The following is a 25,171-nucleotide window of genomic DNA, read 5'->3' as shown; positions in this document are numbered from 1 at the left end:
TACTGGGAGGTAAAGGTGCTGACTGATCGACAAGTTGACTCTCATTGGTGCAGGTGTTGCCACAGAGAAAGTGATGGGGTAATATAAACTCCAGCTAATTTGAAAAAGATGCAAAAAGGCCTGAACATATTGCTTTTGCTTGAATACAACAGGTTACTGCCTATGAATATATGTTGCTTTGTGAACGCATAAATGAGCCACATTATGTGCCTCACTGATTATCTTAAAATAGTTATTAGTAGTGTGGCTATTAGCACAGGATTGATCAGCATTGAAGAACATGCTGTTCAATTCCAATAGTCAATTGTTTGGATATAAAATCGACGCAAGTTGCTTTGCATTTGGCACTGAAATTCACGCATAGTATGATAGGCAGGAAAGAACATATCCTCTGGTTGTTCCTAATAGGCACAGTATATTCTGGTACCAGTGGTGGTGTTGTCCATGGACGTGGAGAAAGCATTTGATCGGGTGGAGTAGCGGTACTTGATCAAAGTTTTGGGAAGGTTTGGGCCGAGATTTGTGGCATAGGTGCAGTTGTTATATGTGGCACCAAAGGAGAGGGTGAGAATGAATGATATGAGCTCCTGAAGCTTTGACTTACACAAGGGTACGAGGCAGGAGGGCCCGCTGTCGCAGCTGCTGTTTGTGCTGGCCATAGAGCCATTGGCGATGGCACTCAGGGGGTCGACAGAGTGGCAGGGGATAATGAGAGGACAGAGGGAGCATCGGGTGTCACTCTCTGCAGATGATGTCTTGCTGTACGTTTCGGATTCGTTGGAGAGTATGGGAAGGATTATGGGCCTGTTGGAAAGGTTTGGAGGGTTCTCGGGGTACAAGCTGAATGTAGGGAATAGAGAGGTAATCCCGGTGAATGAGCTAGCACAGCGGGCTAATTTAGGGGGATGCCATTTATGGTAGCGAGGGATAGGTTTAGGTATTTGGGAATTCGGGTAGCGAGGGAATGGACGGGGCTCCATAAGTGGAACTTAATGAAGCTTTTGAAGGAGGCTAGGGAGGATCTCAAGAAGTGGGATATACTGCACTTAACGTTGGCGGGAGGGTCCAAGTGTTGAAGATGAATATTCTGCCGAGGTTCTTGTTTATCTTTCAAGCTCTCCCAATCTTTATACCAAAGGCCTTTTTTGAGAAAGTGGACACAATCATCTCTGACTTTATATGATCGGGGAAGGTGCCGAGGACCCTGCTACAGAGGCAGAGGGGGGGGGTCGGCGTTGCCAAACTTGCTTCATTATTATTGGGCGGCGAATGTGGATAAGGTGCAGCAGTGGTGGGAAGGAGAAGGGGTAGAGTGGGTTAGGATGGAGAAGGAATCTTGTAAGTTTGAGGGCTATGGTGACAGCAGCATTGCCAATGGCTCCGAGTAGGTATTCAGGGAGCCCAGTGGTGCAGTCCACGGTGAAGATATGAAATCAGCTGAGGAGGCATTTTAGGGTGGAAGGGATGTCAGTGCAAACGCCACTGTGTGAGAATCATGGAGCAGGGAGGCGAGCGGGTAGTGAAGATCAAGGAAATAGTGATCAATTGGGGAGTATGGAGTGAGGCACTGAGAATGGTAAACAGGACCTTGTCTTGGGCAAGGATGAGCCTGATACAGTTTAAGGTGGTGCATATGACTCGGGTGAAAATGAGTTGGTTCTCTCAGGGGGTAGCAGATGAGTGTGAGAGGTGTGTGCGGGGGCCAACAAATCACGCACCCATGTTTTGGGGTTGCGAAAAATTGGGAAGATTCTAGGCAGGAGTGTTTGCGGTCTTAGCCAGGATGGTGGAGGAGGAAGTGTACCCGGACCCTTTGGTGGCGATATTTAGGGTTTCGGAGAAGCCGGAGCTCATGGAGAGGAGGAAGGCCAATGTCTTGGTCTTCGCCTCTCTGATTGCACGGGATAGCAGCATCGTTGGGTGACCTGTATGAGTTCCTACGGCTAGAGAAGATAAAGTATGAGTTAAGGGGCTCAGCACGGGAGTTTGAGAAAAGGTGGGGGAAGTTTGTGACCATGTTTGAGGAGCTGTTCATCGCGGGTTGGGGGGTTGAAAAGGGTGAAAACTCTGTACAAATTGTATAGCAGATTGTTCGGAAGTATGTTTCCCGGGTTGTTTATTTACTGTAACCTACTTTGATACAAGTTTGTAATAAAATGCGTTTTTTTTTAAAATAGGCACAGTATAGAGGTAACTCCATGATTGGACAGGGTTTGCTGATCAATCCGGAGTAGTTTAACGGCTACATTAATAACCAATTTAAGATAATCAATCAAACTCGTAACATGGCTCACATATGTTCACACCTTACACCTATGAATTACCCAGAAACATGGAGAGCCTATATTTCCCCACACTGCTTTCTCCATGGCAACGTTATCACTCGACCTGCCAACCAATATCCTGTAATAAAAATTGCCATTGTTTAAATTTTGGCAACTTTGCACCTGTCCTGATGAGTGTAAAATGAAAGGTTTCGGCAATATGTCTGTCTTCTCAGCAATATTCAAAATCTGTACTACCAAACAACTAAATTGAACTGGGTTACAATATTCAAGTGTCGCTTATAAGATAATGAAAATTATATTTGAAGATAATTATTTATAAGATTACGAAAATTATTTATGGATTGGCAGTCCATCGTGCGGATCCTCCTCCACTCCATTGACTCTGTCTACACCTCCCACTGTCTTGGGAAAGCGGGTGGAATAATCGAAGACCCCACCCACCCGGGTTCTTCTCTCTTCCAACCTCTTCTATCGGACAGAAGATACAAAAGTCTGAGAACATGCATTAACAGAGTCAAAAACAGCTTCTTCCCTGCTGTTACCAGACTTCTGAATGACCCTCTTATGGACTGAGCTAATCTCTCTATGTATCTTCTTTACTGTTGTAGTATATTCCGTATAATTCACCCCGATGTCTATGTCTACTTATTTACATTGTGTATTTATTGTATTTCCTATGTTTTTTTCATGCATGGAACGATCCGCCTGGACTGTACGTAGAGCAATACTTTTCACTGTACCTCGGTACACATGACGATAAATCTAAATCAGCCTCCTGTAATTCTATGCAGCAATTTCAGAACTTTGATAAAATTTAAAGAAGAATGTCTTCCACCGTATGCTTCAACATCAATCCAGCTTCCAATCCATGTAAATGTCACCAGTCACAGGTGACCATAGGCTGCTCTCCCCTTTGAGAGTTGACTATTGGTGATTTAACCGAAGGGTCACCACACCTCAGACAAGCGGCAAGGCTGAGAAAATGAGACCTTCATAAGTAGAGACTTAGCAACAAGGAACTGACCCACACTAACTTACATCCCTCTTTCCCTTTCGATCCAATACTAAGGAAAATAATTGCGTATCATTCACAATCAAAGTCAGCCCACAACTAGTCAGGTTTTCATAGGACACAGGACAGGCTGAGTTATCAAACAAGCAAATCAAGCACTGCCACTTATCCAAATCACGAGGTGCTGATTGTTCACCACCTCACCCATCTACATACCCATTCACTCACGCATCCACTACCCATTCGCTAAAATTCAGACCGGACATTTAAGCTTACCATATGGCAGCTAGTACTGTAAATATCGGGCATGTTCTGTCCTCCCAACTCTACTCCATGCTAATGGACTTCCCGAATTTACTGCACATTTCAGAGGAAGCCGGGCTCAGAAGGTACTGGCAGAAATGCGCAGCAGCATCGAGTTTGTGTAACTTTCAAGCAAAGTGGTATTTTGATCGTGGCACTACTGGAAAGATCGGGACCATGTTTTCTGTCATCAAGGTGGATTTTCAAAGTGCTTACTTTATTGACAAATACTACAGAAATGTAGACAGGATTATCAGCACAGAAGAGATGCATGTGCAAACAGGACTTTGACAAGGCTTTTGAGACCTACATTAGAAGGACAAAATGTCTCATTGCTCCTTCCAATTTGACTTGGAACATTCCATTTAAAAGGATAGATGGCCTTGATTTAAAATAATAAATAATTAGAAATTACTGGAATCATAAAGGCAAAAGGTGCAGCTTCTTTTTTGATTCTACTCTTACTGTGTTAGGTCAATTCAACTTATTTAGGAAAAGTTCAATTCGGAAAAGCAATTGGTCTGCAAAATTATAAATGAACTGCTACTCAGATTAATTGTTTAGACTGCATCACATAGAGTGACAAAAAAGGGGCTGGTTTAGCACACTGGGCTAAATCACTGGCTTTTCAAGCAGACCAAGGCAGGTCAGCCGCCCGGTTCAATTCCCGTACCAGCCTCCCCGAACAGGTGCCGGAATGTGGCGACTAGGGGTGTTTCACAGTAACTTCATTGAAGCCTACTCGTGACAATAAGCAATTTTCATTTCATTTCATTTTAAAAGTCAGAGCTGGAGAGGTGTAGAAAGCTATAGGCTGATTGGAATAAAGGCACAGCTGATGTTGCCATAATAGAAACATTTTAACTTTCTATATAGAAATGCTCACTGAGTAAGCATCTGGCAAGTTCAGTGAAACAATCAATTGTAAAGTGTCTACTGGTTCTTCATTTACTTACAATTAACTTAGATACCTTTCTAATACCAAAAAACTGCCCAGTGTAACGAACTTGGAGGGACAGTGTACAACATAATGGTATCCAAGAGCAGGTGGAAAAATATCACTGCTCAACTCTCAAGCCAGGTCTTTTGATATCATGCAGAAATAGATTTACATGCCATTCTCCTAGCTTCCAGCCCCACTCTCCCTTAAAAAAAAACTTTATTTTACCTTCTTCCTAAGAATTATCTTAAATTTCTTTGTGCACAAAACAAACATAAAGAAAAACCCAACAACAAAATACCACCTAACCAAAATACTTGCTATCATAATTACAGACATCACCAATAAAAGTAACAGTGCTTACAGATGCAAATGTCCCAATCTGTTTAACATTCTGTTCATAACTCTGAGAGCTGGTGGGTCGACCTGGTGTACGTCTGGAATACCAGAATGTATAGTTATACTGTAGCGGGTGTTCTCCTGGACCAGGGACCACTGCCTGTAAACAGCAAAATATTACTGCAATTATACACAAACGTTTGAGGAGAGGTCGCACTGTTCTTGTTAGATGGGCATTTTTCTTTTAAATTGTACACAGTTTGTTGTAATTTGCTGGTCTATAAATGGCAGCTTTAAAAACTGGACCTATTTTTTTTACTCCTACTTCCTGCAATTTCTGATCCATTTACTCATATTTTGACAATTTACAATTTAAACTGATAGCTAAGGTACCGTTTGTAACCAGAAATTCCCATTGATATATTGTGAGTTGTAAAACCCAGAGCTCAGTTGCCTGGCAGTAAATGTTTTAAACGCTTTGCATTCCAGGTTTTAAAATAGAATAAACTCTCCATAAGTTTAGAAAACCTAAAAGGGCTGGTTTATCAGATTGCTTCGGTACTTTCTAAAACTGGTTTTATATTACCTGGAATTATGCTCATCACAGTATCAAGCTCCCCTTTAATAACGCTGCCAAAGTAACACTACAGAAATCTGAATCTGAAATTATATTAATTAGACATCGACACAGAAAGTGATAATCTAAATGCACTGGGAGATCAATTAATATCAGGCTCGCCACCACTGCATACTTATTTGCATAACATTTCATTCTTCGATTTATACTCGAAATTAACCAATGGATTGCATTATTTCCAATGCAAGGTTTAAAAGCCTATTTTTTCACTTCCTGTCTTCTGGCACATTACAGATCATCTTGCTTATCCAGTTAGAACACATCACCTATCAGCTATTTATCATTCAAATCTTGGACATCAATACTGCAGTTAATAGCCAAGTAAAACTTTGTATGAACATACACAGATCAGTTGTCCACAGTTTTTTTCTTTCAGCCAGCAGAGTGAGAATGAGAGTGCTAGCTGTTCCTTCAGCAACATATTTTGTATGGCTGTGTGCGCCCTTATGCTCTCACCTTCCTTTTGGTACTGTTTTGGATCTTTTCTTTGTCTGTTTTTTCCTTCTCGTTCTCTTTCTGTGTCTGGCTATCCTCATTTTGATCCTGGTCTCCACTGTCATCATCTTTTAAACTGCAAATGAGGAAACAATTTAACAATTGCCCAGTATGCTTTTAGTGGGCTCTTTAACAATAGCATACAATCAATTGTTGTTGTACAAGATCAGTAATAGTTCTAGCACCAAATTGCATATTTAGTTTTGCTCATGAAATTGCCTGGCATATACTGCTGCAAGCAGAGATCACAAATCCAACATGACCCTGTGTATTGTGATACAAAAATATCCCACATATGTTCTTCAACAAAGAAAGCTGTTGAAGCACTGTGTCAAATTCCAGAGGGACTGGTGGATCCCTTTTTAGAAAATGATGACAATACAATGGTTAAGGCTCAGCTTGGACTACTTAATTTACGATCAGTATGACTATTCCATAATAAATCCAAATGATGACACTCCTTAGAACCAAATCTCCGCTTGATCCATATCTCGATTTGGTCTTTTTTTAAATCTTGATAGTGCCGAAGGCGTATAATAATAAGTTTCTCCACTGGTTCTTAACATCAATAAACAAGACAGGATAAAATTTATATTCACCAAGACAGACATGCTCCATTAAAGATAACTAATAGAGATTCATCTCCTTTACAAGCTATTCTACTTGCAAATCTACTTGATAACATGATAGAGCTGTTGGAAGGTTGGAATGTATTGATAAGGGAAATTAATTGGAAGTTTTTTGAAGAATAAAGGGATTTAGATAGTTTTTTGAAGAATAAAGGGATTATGGGTTATGGTATTCGGGCCAGAAAGTGGAACTGAGTCCACAAAAGATCAGCCATGATCTCATTGAATGGCGGAGCAGGCTCGAAGGGCCAGATGGCCTACTCCTAGTTCTTATATAGATTTTCAAAATGCAAATGATAAGATACTGATCAGGTCTGTAATAAAATGAAGGTAGAAATATTAAATGGATGAAAAGGAAATTAAAAGACAACACAACAAATAGTAGTTAATGAATGATTTCAGACTTGAGGGGTGCAAACAATGGTGATCCAGGGAGCAGTAGTTAATTATGAAGAGGGCGGTAAAACATTGGTCCGATAGATGACAGATTAATTTTTTAAATAAATTTAGCGTACCCAATTCATTTATTCCAAGTAAGGGGCAATTTAGCGCGGGCAATTTAGCGTGGCCAATCCACCTACCCTGCACATCTTTGGATTGTGGGGGCAAAACCCACGCAAACACAGGGAGAATGTTCAAACGCCACACGGACAGTGGCCCAGAGCCGGGATCAAACCTGGGACCTCAGCGCCATGAGGCAGCAATGCTAACCACTGCACCGCCAAAGACAGATTAAATTTACTGCAGTAATGATGAAATTTACTTCAGCAACTTAGAAGATGAGTGACTTTGGGAGAAAGATTAAACTTTGAAAGGAGGAGAACAAATTTTCCGATACACTTTTAAGAATTTATGCAATGACAACTGATAAAATATATGAATCATAGGTTTGATAATAAGTGTGAGACAAATAAAAAAGGTAATATTTAACTTTCCAATTTATGTTCATCTACAATTAGAATATGGTGTAATGGTTTGGGCACCTTCAATTTTGGAAAAGATGTCAAAATCATGGAGAGGGTTGCAGATAATTCACTATCAAATCAGAGGATTTTGTATGAGGTAAGATTAAATAAACTAAGGCTCTCTTTTTAAAGTGAAGGTTATGAATAGATCCAATGGAGTGCTCAAAATTAAAACGGTTTCAATGAAGTAAATTAGAGCCATTAATCAGTGAGCAGCGACTAATCACATCAATTTATGACCACTGTCAAGAGAAGATTTATTTTTAAATACAGAGAGCTGGTAGGATATGGATTGTGTACCAGAAACAGTGGTAAATGGTGATTGTATAATAGCATGTAAAGGAGATGGATAAATATTTTAAAGAATAATTTAAAAGGAAAATAGGGTGAAATGAACAGCTTTTTTCAGATAGCCGTAACACACTTGCAAAATATTCTGATTCTGTGACGAAGTTCAACTGTTAACCATTATTGTACTCTTCCCCACAATAACGCATTTACTTACACTTAGAAGGTATTAGATTAACATATCTTTCTTAACTAATTCTGCTCTCAAGGAATTTTGAAGCAAGTAGAGTATCATGAACAATGAGAATCATCCCTTTGTCTCATTATTGCCTTTGGATGCATTCAGGCAAAAGGCTACAATCCCTGAAATGTGGGACAAATCGGTTCTTGAAATTGTCTATGTCCTTCTCTAGGAACCTTAACAGGAGTTTGATGAATGGAAGAGGATATGCGCTTATGATGGGACTTACTGACTAATCGTTTTAATGTATTGGAATAGTTTTAAAAATACATTTCCATTACAGTTAGACCTCGATGATGGGGTTGTTTTCTTCATTTGTATATAATTTTTTCATGAATGAGCAACGCATCCGAAATTAATTTCAGTATGGACAATAAAGTGAAACTAAAATTGAATTAATGTACCATACTATTGACAGTACTGACTGCAGAACAGTGAACAAGTAGCAAAATGTCATCCCTGGAGTCCATGCACGCTACCAAAAGATCATTTGTGTAGATGGTTCCATTGGCAACACTCTGCCTAGCAACATAAACAGAGCCTGAAGCATTCATGCTTTCCAGCCACAGAAAGATTGAGCAACACAAGCAATCCATGCAGGTTAGTTAAGTGATCTTGTAATCCCTAAGAATCTACGGAGGAATGCATATTGCGTATATGAACTTTAATTTAAAAAATGAAATATCTGGTAGAATTAGCTTCTGTTTGGCCCAAGGATAATCCATCAATTTCACCCCCTGGATGTAATCCGGTTTGATAGATCATAACTTTTATTTGTTTTGACACATGGATGAAAAGAGTTACAGGACTGCTAATTAGCTTTCAACAAAACATTTGTTAAACAGAATTATCTAAAGCTTTACAGATATCATAGAATTTACAGTGCAGAAGGAGGCCATTCGGCCCATCGGGTCTGCACCGGCTCTTGGAAAGAGCACCCTACCCAAGGTCAACACCTCCACCTTATCCCCATAACCCAGTAACCCCACCCAACACTAAGGGCAATTTATCATGGCCAATCCACCTAACCTGCACATCTTTGGACTGTGGGAGGAAACCGGAGTACCCGGAGGAAACCCACGCACACACGGGGAGGATGTGCAGACTCCACACAGACAGTGACCCAAGCCGGAATCGAACCTGGGACCCTGGAGCTGTGAAGCAATTGTGCTGTCCACAAGGCTACCGTGTTGCCCTTGTAAGCACAGCATTGTAAGGAAACACAAGTTACAATTTATCTTATACTTTAATGTTCTCAGTAAGTACACAGTCCATGTAACTCAATAGGTAAAATGTAGCCACCCAAAACAACTTCTGTGGATTTCTCATCAAATCACTCCAGATGCTTGTCACACTGTGAACCAACTAGTTTCACTGAAACTCTTGACTTTCACATGAGGGTTTCCTGCACTCAAAAACCACACCTTGGACTCCTCTCCCAAACAACACTTTCTCTCTGAGGCCTTCACCAAGGATCCGCATTCAGGATTTCAACCACTCCTTTCAATACCCCTCCAACCTGGAACACGCTGTACATTCAAGCTTTCTCCCAATCTCTCAGATACCCAGCCATTCCAACAAAACATCACTCCTTAAAGGCCGTATTAAGGTATCACCAACTTCAGGATCACCAGAGATGTCTGGCTTCTCACTAGTTGATGTCACCAGGTTTTCACTTGAGAATCATGGAATCCCTACAGTGCAGAAAGAGGCTATTCTGCCCATCGAGTCTGTACCAACCCTCAGAAAAAGCACCCTACCTAGGCCCAAACCCCACATTATCCCAATAACCCACCTCGGGCCAATTTAACGTAGCCAATCCACCTAACCTGCACATCTTTGGACTGTGGGAGAAAACCAGAGCTGCCGAAGGAAACCCAGGCAGATGTGGGAAGAATGTGCAAGCTCCACACAGTCACATCAGAATCAAACTTTGGTTCCTGGCACTGTGAGGCAGCAATGCTAACCATTGTGCCACCTTGCAGTCCTGTCTTTAACTCCCCCCTCCTAACTAAATTGAACAGAACCCTTTTACTAGATTTGTTTCCTTGTTCCTTTAACTTTATGCAACTCTCTTTGTCTGATTTCTGGGATATTCAGTTCTTCAGTTTCTGAGAAGGCTTGCTTCCTGACCCCCTATATTGTCTTGCCTGTACTGGCAGCTTCTGTGGAAATTTTCTTGCCCGCTTCCAAACCAAAAACTCAAATGCTTCTACTTTACTCTGGTTGCTAAGCAACAGCTTAGTTTTTTTTTTAAACCCTTTAATTGCTTTTACATGGTATAACCGTCATTATAATGCAGAGGCAGCGTTTGAAGTGAAAGTAAACTACAGACTTGTACAGTAAGAAGTCTTAGAACACCAGGTTAAAGTCCAACAGGTTTGTTACAAACACTAGCTTTCGGAGCACTGCTTCCTCCCTCCTCCGAAAGCTAGTGTTTGTAACAAACCTGTTGGGACTTTAACCTGGTGTTGTAAGACTTTTTACTGTGCTCACCCCAGTCCAATGCTGGCATCTCCACATCATGACAGACTTGTAGGCACCTTTGTTTAACATGAAGCTAAACTGAAGTTAACAACCCTTTTTTAGTATACAAATGCAGAAACACAAATCAAGCTTAAATTCATACCTTATTACTAATACACACAATATAAATAACATTATTTAATCTGTGCCTATTTCCTAATACAATAGAAATACTGGCCATGCCAGTAACACCCACAAACCATGAAAAAAACAATTCTAGGCCTTTTGGATTGTTTTTTGCATCGGCTCATGACATTAATGTACCTTACTGCTCCTTGCTCAAAGCCCTTTAGAAACAACCCTGTTCTTTTCGACAACAGTAGCCCTTGAACACATATTATCTTTACAAATTAAGATTAACCGATTGACAAAACAAGAAATCCATATGGGGGTTGAGTTAATTAAAAAATGTTGAAGATGTTGTTAATACATTGCTTTGGGTTTTATCGGTTAGCAAAGGGGCACTAATTTAAGCGTTTGCTATCTGAGGGTCAGCCTGCCGGTATGGATGGGGTTATTGGAATGGCTAACTGGTGACAACACACAGCAGCAGGTCAGGCAGCGGGAGGCGCAGCACCTCCGGCAGCCCGGACCGGAGTGTGGCTGCGGCCCTGCGGGCGACATTTTTACAGGTCTAGAGAAAAAAAAAAGACATCCCGGGAAACAGGCCGCCACCAGCGCCGAAATAAGATGCAATAGAAAGTTTCAATGGGAGAAGGACGGCAGGAAATCAGCGACTCACGCGTCAAACTTGTTGTTCATGCTGTTGGGCACCTGGGCGGGACCTTGCTCTCTCTCTGACTCGGGACACCCCTGACAGCAGCGGCTCCGGCTGCGCGCTCACCTGAGGGGGCGGGGCCCGGGCCCTCACATCCGGGAACGCAGTACATCATCCCCGCGCCCGTGTGCGCGCGAGGAGCCGGCCTGTTTTGTTCAACGTACACTGAGATGGCCAGGTGGGAGGGCCACCTGGGAATACCGGGAGGCGGGGCTGGGAGGACCACCTGGGGATACTGGGGGAGGCGGGGCTGGGAGGACCGTCTGGGAATACCGGAGAGGCGGGGCTAGGAGGACCGTCTGGGGATACTGGGGGAGGCGGGGCTGGGAGGACAGCCTGGGAATACCAAGAGGCATGGCTGGACCACCTGGGAATACCGGGAGAGGCAGGGCTGGGAGGACCGCCTGGGAATACCGGGGGGAGACAGGGCTCGGAGGACAGCCTGGGAATACCGGGAGAGGCAGGGCTGGGAGGGCCGCCAGGGAATACCGGGAGAGGCATGGCTGGACCACCTGGGAATACCGGGAGAGGCAGGGCTGGGAGGACCGCCTGGGAATACCGGGGAGACAGGGCTAGGAGGACAGCCTGGGAATACCGAGAGGCAGGGCTGGACCACCTGGGAATACCGGGAGAGCAGGGCTAGGAGGACTGCCTGGGAATACCAGGGGAGACGGGGCTGGGAGGACCGTCTGGGAATACCGGAGAGGTGGGGCTGGGAGGACCGACTGGGAATACCAGGGGACCCGGGGCTGGGAAGACCGACTGGGAATACCAGGGTAGGCGGGGCTGGGAAGACTACCTGGGAATACCGGGAGGTGGGGCTGGGAGGTCCACCTGGGAATTCCGGGGGAGGCGGGGTGGTGAGGACCGCCTGGGAATACTGGGGGAGGTGCGGCTTAGAGGTCCACCTGGGGATAGTGGGAGAGGCGGGGCTGTGGGGACCGCTTGGGAATACCAGGCAGCAGGGCTGGGAGGACCTTCTGGGAATACCGGAGAGGCAGGGCTCGGAGGACCGCCTGGGAATTCCAGGAGAGGCAGGGCTGGGAGGACTGCCTGGGATTAGTGGGGGAGGCGGGGCGGGGAGGCGGGGCTGGGAGGATAGCTTGGGAATACCAGGAGAGGCAGGGCTGGGAGGACCGTCTGGGAATAATGGGGGAGGCGGGGCTGGGAGGACCGTCTGGGAATACTGGGAGAGGTGAGGCTTGGAGGATTGCCTGAGAATACCGGGGGAGGCGGGGCTGGGAGAACAGCCTGGGAATACCGAGGGGCATTGCTTGACCACCTAGGAATACCGGGAGAGGCAGGGCTGGGAGGACCGCCTGGGAATACTGGGAGAGACAGGGCTGGGAGGACAACCTGGGAATACCAAGAGGCAGGGCTATACCACCTGGGGATACCGGGGGAGGCGGAGCTGGGAGGACCATCTGGGAATACCGGAGAGGTGGAGCTGGGAGGACCACCTGGGAATACTGGGAGAGGTGGGGCTGGGAGGACCGACTGGGAATACCTGGGGAGGTGGGGCTGGGAAGACCGACTGGGAATACTGGGGAGGCAGGGCTGGGAAGACCACCTGGGAATACCAGGAAGCGGGCTGGGAGGTCCACCTGGGAATACTGGGGGAGGCGCAGTTCAGAGGTCCACCTGGGGATACCGGGAGCGGCGGGGCTGGGAGGACCATCTGGGAATACCAGGAGGCGGGGCTGGGAGGACCATCTGGGAATACCGGAGAGGCAGGGCTGGACCACCTGGGAATAATCGGAGAGGCAGGGCAGGGCAGACCGCCTGGGAATACTAGGGGTGGCAGGGCTAGGAGGACCATCTCGAAATACCGGAGAGGCAGGTCTCGGAGGACTGCCTGGGAATTGCGGGGCTGGGAGGACCACCTGGGAATACCGGGGAGGCAGGGCTGGGAGGATAGCTTGGGAATACCAAGAGGCAGGGTTGGACCACCTGGGAATACCAGGAGAGGCAGGGCTGGGAGGACCGTCTGGGAATACTGGGGGAGGTGGGGCTGGGAGGACCGACTGGGAATACTTGGGGAGGCGGGGCTGGGAGGACCGTCTGGGAATACTGGGGGAGGCAGGGCTGGGAGGATCACCTGGGGATTCTGGGGGAGGCGGGGCTGGGAGTACAGCCTGGGAATACCGAGAAGCATGGCTGGACCACCTGGGAATACCGGGAGAGGCATGGCTGGGAGGACCGCCTGGGAATACCAGAGAGGCGGGGCTGGGAGGACCACCTGGGGATACTGGGGGAGGTGGGGCTGGGAGGACAGCCTGGGAATACTGAGAGGCATGGCTGGACAACCTGGGAATACCAGGGGAGAGGCAGGGCTGGGAGGACCGTCTGGGAATACCGGAGAGGCAGGGCTCGGAGGACCGCCTGGGAATTGCGGGGCTGGGAGGACTGCCTGGGAATACCGGGGGAGGCAGGGCTGGGAGGATAGCTTGGGAATACCAAGAGGCAGGGTTGGACCACCTGGGAATACCAGGAGAGGCAGGGCTGGGAGGACCATCTGGGAATACTGGGGGAGGCGGGGCTGGGAGGACCACCTGGGTATACCGGGAGAGGCAGGGCTGGGAGGACCGCCTGTGAGTACCGGGGGAGGCGGGGCTGGGCGATCAGCCTGGGAATACCGAGGGGCATGGCTGGGAGGACCGCCTGGGAATACTGGGAGAGATGGGGCTGGGAGGACCATCTGGGAATACCGGAGAGGTGGAGCTGGGAGGACCACCTGGGAATACTGGGAGAGGTGGGGCTGGGAGGACCGACTGGGAATACCTGGGGAGGTGGGGCTGGGAAGACCGACTGGGAATACCGGAGAGGCGGGGCTGGGAAGATCACCTGGGAATACCAGGAAGCGGGCTGGGAGGTCCACCTGGGAATACCAGGGGAGGCGGGGCTGTGAGGACCATCTGGGAATACCGAAGAGGCAGGGCTGGACTGCCTGGGAATACTGGGAGAGGCAAGGCGGGGAAGACCGACTGGGAATACTGGGGAGGCAGGGCTGGGAAGACCACCTGGGAATACCAGGAAGCGGGCTGGGAGGTCCACCTGGGAATACTGGGGGAGGCGCAGTTCAGAGGTCCACCTGGGGATACCGGGAGCGGCGGGGCTGGGAGGACCATCTGGGAATACCAGGAGGCGGGGCTGGGAGGACCATCTGGGAATACCGGAGAGGCAGGGCTGGACCACCTGGGAATAATCGGAGAGGCAGGGCAGGGCAGACCGCCTGGGAATACTAGGGGTGGCAGGGCTAGGAGGACCATCTCGAAATACCGGAGAGGCAGGTCTCGGAGGACTGCCTGGGAATTGCGGGGCTGGGAGGACCACCTGGGAATACCGGGGAGGCAGGGCTGGGAGGATAGCTTGGGAATACCAAGAGGCAGGGTTGGACCACCTGGGAATACCAGGAGAGGCAGGGCTGGGAGGACCGTCTGGGAATACTGGGGGAGGTGGGGCTGGGAGGACCGACTGGGAATACTTGGGGAGGCGGGGCTGGGAGGACCGTCTGGGAATACTGGGGGAGGCAGGGCTGGGAGGATCACCTGGGGATTCTGGGGGAGGCGGGGCTGGGAGTACAGCCTGGGAATACCGAGAAGCATGGCTGGACCACCTGGGAATACCGGGAGAGGCATGGCTGGGAGGACCGCCTGGGAATACCAGAGAGGCGGGGCTGGGAGGACCACCTGGGGATACTGGGGGAGGTGGGGCTGGGAGGACAGCCTGGGAATACTGAGAGGCATGGCTGGACAACCTGGGAATACCAGGGGAGAGGCAGGGCTGGGAGGACCGTCTGGGAATACCGGAGAGGCAGGGCTCGGAGGACCGCCTGGGAATTGCGGGGCTGGGAGGACTGCCTGGGAATACCGGGGGAGGCAGGGCTGGGAGGATAGCTTGGGAATACCAAGAGGCAGGGTTGGACCACCTGGGAATACCAGGAGAGGCAGGGCTGGGAGGACCATCTGGGAATACTGGGGGAGGCGGGGCTGGGAGGACCACCTGGGTATACCGGGAGAGGCAGGGCTGGGAGGACCGCCTGTGAGTACCGGGGGAGGCGGGGCTGGGCGATCAGCCTGGGAATACCGAGGGGCATGGCTGGGAGGACCGCCTGGGAATACTGGGAGAGATGGGGCTGGGAGGACCATCTGGGAATACCGGAGAGGTGGAGCTGGGAGGACCACCTGGGAATACTGGGAGAGGTGGGGCTGGGAGGACCGACTGGGAATACCTGGGGAGGTGGGGCTGGGAAGACCGACTGGGAATACCGGAGAGGCGGGGCTGGGAAGATCACCTGGGAATACCAGGAAGCGGGCTGGGAGGTCCACCTGGGAATACCAGGGGAGGCGGGGCTGTGAGGACCATCTGGGAATACCGAAGAGGCAGGGCTGGACTGCCTGGGAATACTGGGAGAGGCAAGGCGGGGCAGACCGCCTGGGAATACTGGGGGTGGCAGGGCTAGGAGGACCATCTGGGAATACCGGAGAGGCAGGGCTCGGAGGACCGCCTGTGAATTGCGGGGATGTGGGGCTGGGAGGACCGTCTGGGAATACCGGGGGAGGCAGGGCTGGGAGGATAGCCTGGGAATACCAAGAGGCAGGGTTGGACCACCTGGGAATACCAGGAGAGGCAGGGCTGGGAGGACTGCCTGGGAATACCAGGGGAGGCGGGGCTGGGAGGACCGCCTGGGAATACTGGAGAGGTGGGGCTGGGAGGACCACCTGGGAATACTGGGAGAGGTGGGGCTGGGAGGACCGCCTGGGAATACCGGGAGGCGTTGCTGGCAGGACCGACTGGGAATACCAGGGGAGGCGGGGCTGGGAAGACCACCTGGGAATACCGGGGAGGCGGGGCTGGGAGAACCACCTGGGAATACCGGGTGTGGCGGGGCTGGGAGGTCCACCTGGGAATACCGGGGGAGGCGGGGCTGTGAGGACCGCCTGGGAATACCGGGGTTGCGCGACTGGGCAGGGCTGAGAGGAGAGCCTGCGAATACCCGGAGCGGCGGGGCTGGGTGAATGGCCTGGGAATACGAGGCACATGTCAGGAGAGTGATGGAGTACTCTCCACTTGCCTGGATGAGTGCAGCTCCAACAGGATTCAAAAAGCTCTACAAAGCAGCTGCTTGATCACTGCCCCTTCCACAAACATGCAATCGCTCCACCACCGACAAACAGTAACAGCTGTGTGTACCACCTACAAGATGCACTGTAGGAATTCACCCAGGCCCATCAGGCAGCACCTCCCAAATCCATGATCGCTACCATCACCTGTAAGTTTCCTTCCAAGTCACTTACCACCCAGACTTGGGAATATATCACTGCTCCTTCATAGTCGCAAAGTCAAAATCTAGGAACTTCCTTCCTCACAGTACTGTGGTGTTCAAGAAGGCAGCCCATTGCCACCTTCTCAAGGGAAATTAGGGATGGGCAATGAATGCTGGCTTAGCCAGTGCCACATCCTGTAAATTATTTTTTTATAATTATCCATTCAACTTGTATAAATCACCTGGAAGCTTCTGAACATCCTCCTAATCACACATTCCCACCTAGTTTTGTGTCATCAGAAAACTTGAAGATATTACATCTGGTGGCCTCCTTCAAATTATTGAGAATTATTATTAATAGCTGGGGCACAAGCATGGTACCTCATTAGTCACTGCCTGTCAATCCAAAAAATACCAATTATTCCTACTCTGCTTCCTCTCTGCTAACCAATTCTCAATCCAGAGTAATACGACCCCAGACCAGATCCCAACAGTGGCTAGGATACTAGACCGAAACACCAATTTTTAGTTTATTTTGTAAGATTGTGCAGAAAGAATGCTTCGCTCCAGAAGAGATTGCATGAAGAAATAAGGCTTGAGTATTTTAAAACAAAACTTTATGATGAATACAATATTAAACTCAAAAGAACCCAAAAAAACGGCTTACAATTACCCCTTAAACACTACTACTTCCACATTAAAGAACAAGAAAAGAAACATACATCTCTCAATCCAGCTTAAAATCAGCATGGCATAGAGTAATACTTCCTTTCAGAAAAAACTTTTGTCTTCTTTCTAGAACTCCTTCTTTAAACAGCTGGTTCCCCTAGTGTGTTTCAGCTTCTTTCTTGTTCTCAGACAAAACTGCTCTGCTTTTACATATTATTACTCTTTTAGAACTATCCTACTGGGAGAGAAAATTGCTTTTACTTGTGGCAAAACAAGGGTTGCCAGATCAGACTTCAACACTCATCTCCAAACATTTTCTCAAAAATGTCTCTCCGAATCTCTTAGCTCCACCCAGCAATGGCATCATCTCCCCAAGCTGAAAATAATTAACTCTCCAGGGACTTCCCCAGCCAAACCCCAGGCTGAAAAACACATTCCTTTGGTCAATTTCACCTACTGACTCCTAAAAGCTCCCAGGTCCTTCAAAACAGGATTCTTTTTTTAAAAAGCATGACCACTGCAGTCAAACACACTATAACCCCAGGCTTTTAACCCCTAAATTGCCCAGTACTTAGAATCCAATATTCCTAAAATCTTCCAGTCATTGCATCTCCGCCCTCTTAGAAAAATAAGACAGCAATATAAACAGATGGCTTCTTTTTTTGAAAACCTTTTAACTTTAAAAATTTCCTATGATTACATGCAACTTTACAGGTGCAACAGGTGATTAAGAAGGCAAATGGAATGTTGTCCTTCATTGCTAGAGGGATGGAGTTTAAGACTAGGGAGGTTATGTTGCAATTGTATAAGGTGTTAGTGAGGCCACACCTGGAGTATTGTGTTCAGTTTTGGTCTCCTTACTTGAGAAAGGACATACTGGCACTGGAGGGTGTGCAGAGGAGATTCACTAGGTTAATCCCAGAGTTGAAGGGGTTGGATTATGAGGAGAGGTTGAGTAGACTGGGACTGTACTCGTTGGAATTTAGAAGGATGAGGGGGGGATCTTATAGAAACATTTAAAATTATGAAGGGAATAGATAGGATAGATGAGGGCAGGTTGTTTCCACTGGCGGGTGAAAGCAGAACTAGGGGGCATAGCCTCAAAATACGGGGAAGTAGATTTAGGACTGAGTTTAGGAGGAACTTCTTCACCCAAAGGGTTGTGAATCTATGGAATTCCTTGCCCAGTGAAGCAGTTTAGGCTCCTTCATTAAATGTTTTTAAGGTAAAGATAGATAGTTTTTTGAAGAATAAAGGGATTAAGGGTTATGGTGTTCGGGCTGGAGAGTGGAGCTGAGTCCACAAAAGATCAGCCATGATCTCATTGAATGGCGGAGCAGGCTCGAGGGGCCAGATGGCCTACTCCTGCTCCTAGTTCTTATACTCTATAAGATATATTACTTTATATTTTTAAACTGACAAACATAACCATAAGTAAAGTCCATTTTATTCTTCTCCCACGTCACAAATCATGATAGAGAATCAACAATCACATTTTCTCTTCCTGCTACATGTAGAATTCGTAAATTAAATGGTTGTAACAATAAACACCATTGGAACAGTCTTGCATTTTGGTTTTTAAATTTGTCCAATAATTTTATTGGACTATGGTCTTTATCTTCAATTGTCTCAGATAAATTGTTACTAACATAAATGTTAAAATGTTGTAATGTGGGACTTCCGGTGATGGGGATGTGCTGAGAAGTCGCACATCAGGTGGCTCTCCTTCCACGAACCTGAAAAAAGGATCTTTTCACCCAAAACAGCCCGCTAATACAAAGGATAAAACATCCCCACACCGCAACAAGCAGCAGCATGAAGGGAAAATGCCAAACAACAGCCACTCCAGAGGCCGCGTGGAAAAAGCCAGGAGAAACAAATAGCTGAGGCGGCGAAACTCAGGCCAGGTCAGAACGGGAAGGACCGACCCACCACACAAGGTGCCCCCCACACCAGGGGATGGGTGGAGGATGTTTCTGTCAAGAGAACTAAGAGAACACAGGGAAAAGACAAAAAACAACATTCAAGCTCTGGTCAGAGTGGCGGTCGCGGAAGCTCTGGTGACCATGCAGGTGGCCCAAGACAAGGCAGAGAAGTGACTGGAAGCTGAGGAAAACACCACCAAAGAGCTGGAGAAGGCCGCAACAGACCAGGGTGACCAGACCGTCGCCCGAGAAAAAGAAGTAGCAAGGCTGGTCGCGACACGGGAGCCTGAAGGGGAAAATCGACAACCTGGAAAACCGATCAAGGCCCCAAAACCTGCGGATTGTGGGCCTGCCAGAGGGGATCGAAGGTAGGAACCCTACAGATTATGTGGCCAAAATACTGGGCAATGTGGTGGGTTGGGACAGCTTCCCCAACCCACCAGAAATAGACAGAGCCCACCGGTCGCTTCGCACAAAGCTGAGGAGGATAATTGCCGAAATGCACCGGTTCCAAGACCGGGAACAAATCCTGCGTTGGGCGCAGTAGACAACGAACTGTAACTGGGAAGGTCACCAGATTAGGATCTACCAGTACTTTGGGGCTGACCCGTCAATCACCGGGCAGAATTCATTAGGGTGAAGTCTGCCCTGTACGGTGTAAAGTTTGGGATGCTGTACCCAGCCAAACTCAGGGTCGCATTCCAAGGCAGGGAGCACGTTTTTCACAGCCCCTGCGGATGCGGACAAGTTCGTCCTGGATAATGAGCTCGCAGAACAGCAGCAGAGTCAGCAGTGAAGAGATCATCCGTAGAAACTTTACTTGTTGATTTGCTAACTGGGAACCAACATGATGAACATTTTGCGTGGGACTGCACTGCCTCGTTCTGGGGACGAGTGATGAAAGAGAAGAAGGAAAGAGTGAGGGAAATGGCAGGTAGGGAGCTCAGAACGGGCAACGGCAGGACATACAACCAACTTCGGGAGAGTGGGCCACCACACTAGCGGGAAAGCTAACACCAGGAAGTGTACAAGAAAGTGGCCGCGGCGCATCTCCCCCAACGGAGAAAGCACCTGGCAAGTGGAGGGCAGACATCAGTAACACGGGGCCGACAAGGGGAAGAAACAGAGGAGGGGGGGGGGGATTGAAAATACTGTAAGGGGTACAGAGGATCAAAGAGAGTAAGGGCATTAGGCTGGCTGCAACAGATTTGACACCGCAAGCAACCACCTCGGAGGGTCCCTGAATAAGGGGAAATCCCAGAGTGAGGGGCTCACCCACAACGTACACACAGTTGGCGGCCATGTTGGGTGCCCCCTGGACAAAGGGAAACCCCAGAGCGCTGGGACCCGACCTAATAATAATAATCTTTATTATTGTCATGTGTAGGCTTACATTAACACTGCAATGAAGTTACTGTGAAAATCCCCTAGTCGCCACACTCCGGCGCCTGTTCGGTTACCCTGAGGGAGAATCCAAAATGCCCAATTCACATAACTTGTGGGAGGAAACAGGAGCATCCGGAGGAAACCCACACAGACACTGGGAGAATGTGCAGACTCTGCGCAGACAGTGACCCAAGCAGGAATCAAACCTGGGACCCTGGTGCTGTGAAGCAACAGTGCCAATCCTAATGGGGTGAACGGTGACCCCAGCCATCTTGGACAGCCTCCTGACAAAGGGAAACCCGGGGGGTGCAGGGGCACATCCACCATGGTAAGTATGGGTGATTCCGCAGAAGCGGGGGGACAAAAAAAACCCACCAGGATAGTCATTTGGAACGTCAGGGGACTCAATGGCCCAGTGAAAAGATCCAGAATCTTCCCCCACCTGAAAAGTTTGAAAGCTGACATAATCTTCCTCCAAGAGACCCATCTGTGGGTAAGGAAAGGCTGGGTGGGACAGACCTACTATTCCTGCTACAGGGCCAGGGGAGTAGCCATATTGCTAAATAATGGAGGATGGTGACAAGGAGGGTTACAGACCCAGGGGGATAGTCCATCATGGTCAGCGGTGCCCTGGACAGGGCACCAGTAGTCCCGGTCAACGTGTATGCACCTAAATGGGACAATAGGGAGTTTATAAAAAAGACCATGGCAGAAATCCCTGACGTGTACACACATCATCTAATCATGGGGAGGGGTACTTCAACTATATACAGGACCCATGGACAGATAGGTCAGATCCCAAAACAGGAAGACCTCCAACATGACAAAAGAACTCGGCATATTCATGAAACAGATAGGAGCAGTGGACCTATGGAGGTTCACATACCCAGGGGGAAGGAGTTCTCCTTCTCCCAGGTACACAATGTATAATCACGGATCAACTTCTTTGTAGTGGGGAATTCAGTGCTTCCAGGTCTAGTAAGGGTGGAATATTCCACGATTGTAATCTCCGACCACGCTCCACATCATATGGATGTGAGGTTGGAGAAAGGCCGTGCCAACTCCACTCATGGAGGTTCAACACGGCCTTCTTGGCCAATAAGGCTTTCTGTGAGAAATTACTACAGGCCATAGACAAGTATATTACCAATAACTAGAACGGGGAGGTCCCACCCTCCACATTCTGGGAGGCGCTGAAGGCTCTGATCAGGGGTGAAATTATTGCCTACAAAGCACAGAGAGATAGGGAAGAGAGGGTAGCTAGGCATGAGCTAGTCGACAAAAGCAAATTACTGCGGATGCTGGAATCTGAAACAAAAAAGAAAATGCTGGAAAATCTCAGCAGGTCTGGCAGCATCTGTAGGGAGAGAAGAGAGCTAACCGTTTTGAGTCCAGATGACCCTTTGTCAAAGCTAAAGACAGAGAAAGTAGGAAAGATGAGTCATAGCCACAGAAACCCAGGGAAACTGGGTGCTAATAGCCACAGAAAGCAAGGAGGAAGAGTGCTAATGGCAGTCCACAAAGAGAACAAAGGTGTGAAAGGCCAAACTGCAGAGAAATTAACATCAGAGGGTGAACTGTGACAGATGTAGATGTGGGGGGAGGGGAAGGGGAAGCAAAGGGGAGAAAGGGTAACGAAAGGCGGATAAGGTTGGGGGGGGGGGGGGGGGGTGGTGAATATATATAAAGAAAGAGAAAGAAATGGTAAAAAACAGTTAAAATGAAATGGATGAAAACAAATAGGTGGAGGTGGGGTAGAGCTAATGATCTGAAGTTGTTGAGTTCGATGTTGAGACCGGAAGGCTGTAGCATGTCTAACTTAGCTAGCCGACTCCATACTGGACTTAGAACATAGAACATAGAACAGTACAGCACAGAACAGGCCCTTCGGCCCTCAATGTTGTGCCGAACAATGATCACCCTACTTTAAACCCACGTAACCCGTATACCCGTAACCCAACAATCTCCCCATTAACCTTACACTACGGGCAATTTAGCATGGCCAATCCACCTAACCCGCACATCTTTGGACTGTGGGAGGAAACCGGAGCACCCGGAGGAAACCCACGCACACACAGGGAGGACGTGCAGACTCCACACAGACAGTGACCCAGCCGGGAATCGAACCTGGGACCCTGGAGCTGTGAAGCATTGATGCTAACCACCATGCTACCGTGAGGCCCCTATTTAGATTACCCAATTATTTTTTCCAATTAAGGGGCAATTTAGCGTGGCCAATCCACCTACTCTTAGACCGACAATACTCGAAGCTCCGACCGTAGAGCTCCTGGCAGGGAGGAAAATGCTACAAATGGATCTTGACCTGCTCTCCACGAGGAAAGCAGTGCACCAACTCCTCCAATCACAGGGGACCCTGTACTTGGACGGAGACAAGCCCAGCTGTCTGCTGCCTCACCAGCTGAGGAGGCAGGCAGCCACAAGGGAAATAGCTCAGATTAGGGACAGCAAAGGCAACCTAGTAGCGGAGCCGGAAAAGGTCAATGAGGCATTCGAGACCTTCTACCGGTGACTCTACACCTCCAAACCCCCAGCAGGAGACTGGAGGATGAAGCAGTTCCTCAATGGACTGGACATGCCAGTCGTGGGGGAGGATAGGAAACGGGGTCTTGGAAGCATTGCTAGAACTTGAGAAGTTATGGAAAGCATCAATTCCATGCAGGCAGGGAGTGCACCGGGATCAGGTGGATTTCCAGCGGACTTCTACATAAAATTGGCAATGACACTAGCCCCGCAACTGTGGGAGATGTTCACAGATTCACTGGCAAGGGGCACCCTGCCACCGAGCTAGCAAAAGCCTCAATATCGCTGATGCCCAAGAAAGACAAAGACCCAACAGAATATGAGTCTTACAAACCCATCTCGCTGCTCAACGCAAACCTAAAAATACTGGCCAAGATCCTAGCCAAAGGATGGAGGACTGCGTACCAGAGGTGGTACTAGAAGACCAAACAGGCATTGTTAAAGGTAGATGGCTAACATCGAACATCAGGCACCTGCTAAACATGATCATGACCCTATCCGGGGAGAGAACACCTGAGGTGATCGTCTCCCTGGACGCAGAAAATACCTGCGACAGAGTCAAATGAAAGTACCTCATAGAGGTACTGGAGCGGTTCGGGCTTGGAGCAGGGTTCGCCTCCTGGGTGAAACTCCTGTACAGCGCTCCCACAGCGAGCGTACGGACAAATACCACCAGCTCTAACTACTTCAAGCTGGGCAGCACGGTGGCACAGTGGTTAGCACTGCCGTCTCATGGTTCCAAGGTCTCAGGTTCGATCCTGGCCCTGGGTCACTGTCCATGTGGAGTTTGCACATTTTCCCTGTGTTTGCTTGGATTTTGTCCCCACAGCCCAAAGCTGTGCAGGGTAGGTGGGTTGGCCACGTTCATTTGCCCTTAATTAGAAAAAATGAATTGGATATTCTAAATTTATTTAAAAATAGGGGGAAAAACCTACTTCCTGCTGCACAGAGGCACCAGGCAGGGTTACCCACTGTCCCCACTAGTGATCGAACCACTGGTGATCGCACTTGGGGCAGCAAAGAATTGCAAGGGGATCTGCAGAGGAGACAGCACAAGATCTCGCTCTATGCGGATGACCTGCTCCTCTACATCTCAGACCCACAAAGCAGCATGGAAGGACTCATTGCGTTCTTGAAAGAGTTTGGAGCCTTCTCGGGCTACAAACCCAACCTGGGCAAAAGTGAGATCTTCCCGGTGAACCCACAAGGGGAAGGGGCAGAGCTGGAAGGACTGCCATTTAAACAAGCCCAACACAAATTCCGCTATCTGGGGATCCAAATAGCTCATGACTGGACAGAGATCCACAAAAGGAACCTGACCAGCCTGATGGAGGAAGTTAAAAAGGACCTGCAGAGATGGAACACACTCCCGCTCTCCCTGAAGGGAGAGTGCAGACGATCAAGATGAACAGACTGCCCAGGTTCCTCTTCCTGTTCAAATCCACTACCATCACAAAAAAGGTACTGCAGAGAGCGAGTTACCTGGGGGGGGGGGGGGGGGGGGGATGGCGGGGGGGGGGGGGGGCTAGCCCTCCCAAACCTGCAATACTACCACTGGGCGGAATCCGCAGAGAGGGTAAAGTGGTGGATAAAAGAGCCAGAAGCCGAGTGGGTGTTTATGGAGACCTCCTGCAGAGGGCCCTGGTCACAGCGGTTCTTCCATCCCCACAAAATAAAAACTCAACGAACCCAGCAACACTCCGGTCGTGGAACCAACTGTGACAGCACTACGGGCTAACTAAAACGTCTGACATGGCCCCCATCTGCATCAACCACAGGTTCACGCTCACGACAATGAATACCATCTTCAAAAGGTGGTGACAGGACAGGGGGACGTTGACAGTTAGGGACTTCTGCACTGACAACAGACTGACATGGGGCAGGTTTAGCACAGGGCTAAATAGCTGGCTTTTAAAACAGACCAAGGCAGGCCAGCAGCATGG

General features: G+C 48.4%; 1 protein-coding gene across 5 annotated transcripts in view; it reads right to left on the bottom strand.

Moving 5' to 3' along the window:
- The window catches only part of eif4e2 (eukaryotic translation initiation factor 4E family member 2), a 69,224-nt gene extending 57,682 nt beyond the window's left edge, over positions 1-11,542 (bottom strand). For 4 of the 5 annotated variants that reach the window (XR_005462830.1, XM_038815881.1, XM_038815882.1 and 1 more), the window contains exons 1-3: positions 11,406-11,542; positions 5,976-6,090; positions 4,908-5,042 (exon numbers count right to left, since the gene is read on the bottom strand). Coding sequence is in view for 4 of the 5 variants with exons in the window: in XM_038815881.1 (XP_038671809.1) it covers positions 4,908-5,042; positions 5,976-6,090; positions 11,406-11,425 (270 nt within the window). In the remaining variant the exon portion in view is untranslated. The remainder of the gene's footprint in view (positions 1-4,907; positions 5,043-5,975; positions 6,091-11,405) is intronic. The other variant, XM_038815883.1, reaches the window with a different exon arrangement.
- Between the last annotated feature and the right edge of the window lie 13,629 nt (positions 11,543-25,171).

This window comes from Scyliorhinus canicula, chromosome 13 (genome assembly GCF_902713615.1).
Source record: "Scyliorhinus canicula chromosome 13, sScyCan1.1, whole genome shotgun sequence".
Classification (NCBI taxonomy): Eukaryota; Metazoa; Chordata; class Chondrichthyes; order Carcharhiniformes; family Scyliorhinidae; genus Scyliorhinus; species Scyliorhinus canicula.
This window is presented reverse-complemented; position numbering and strand designations above follow the sequence as displayed.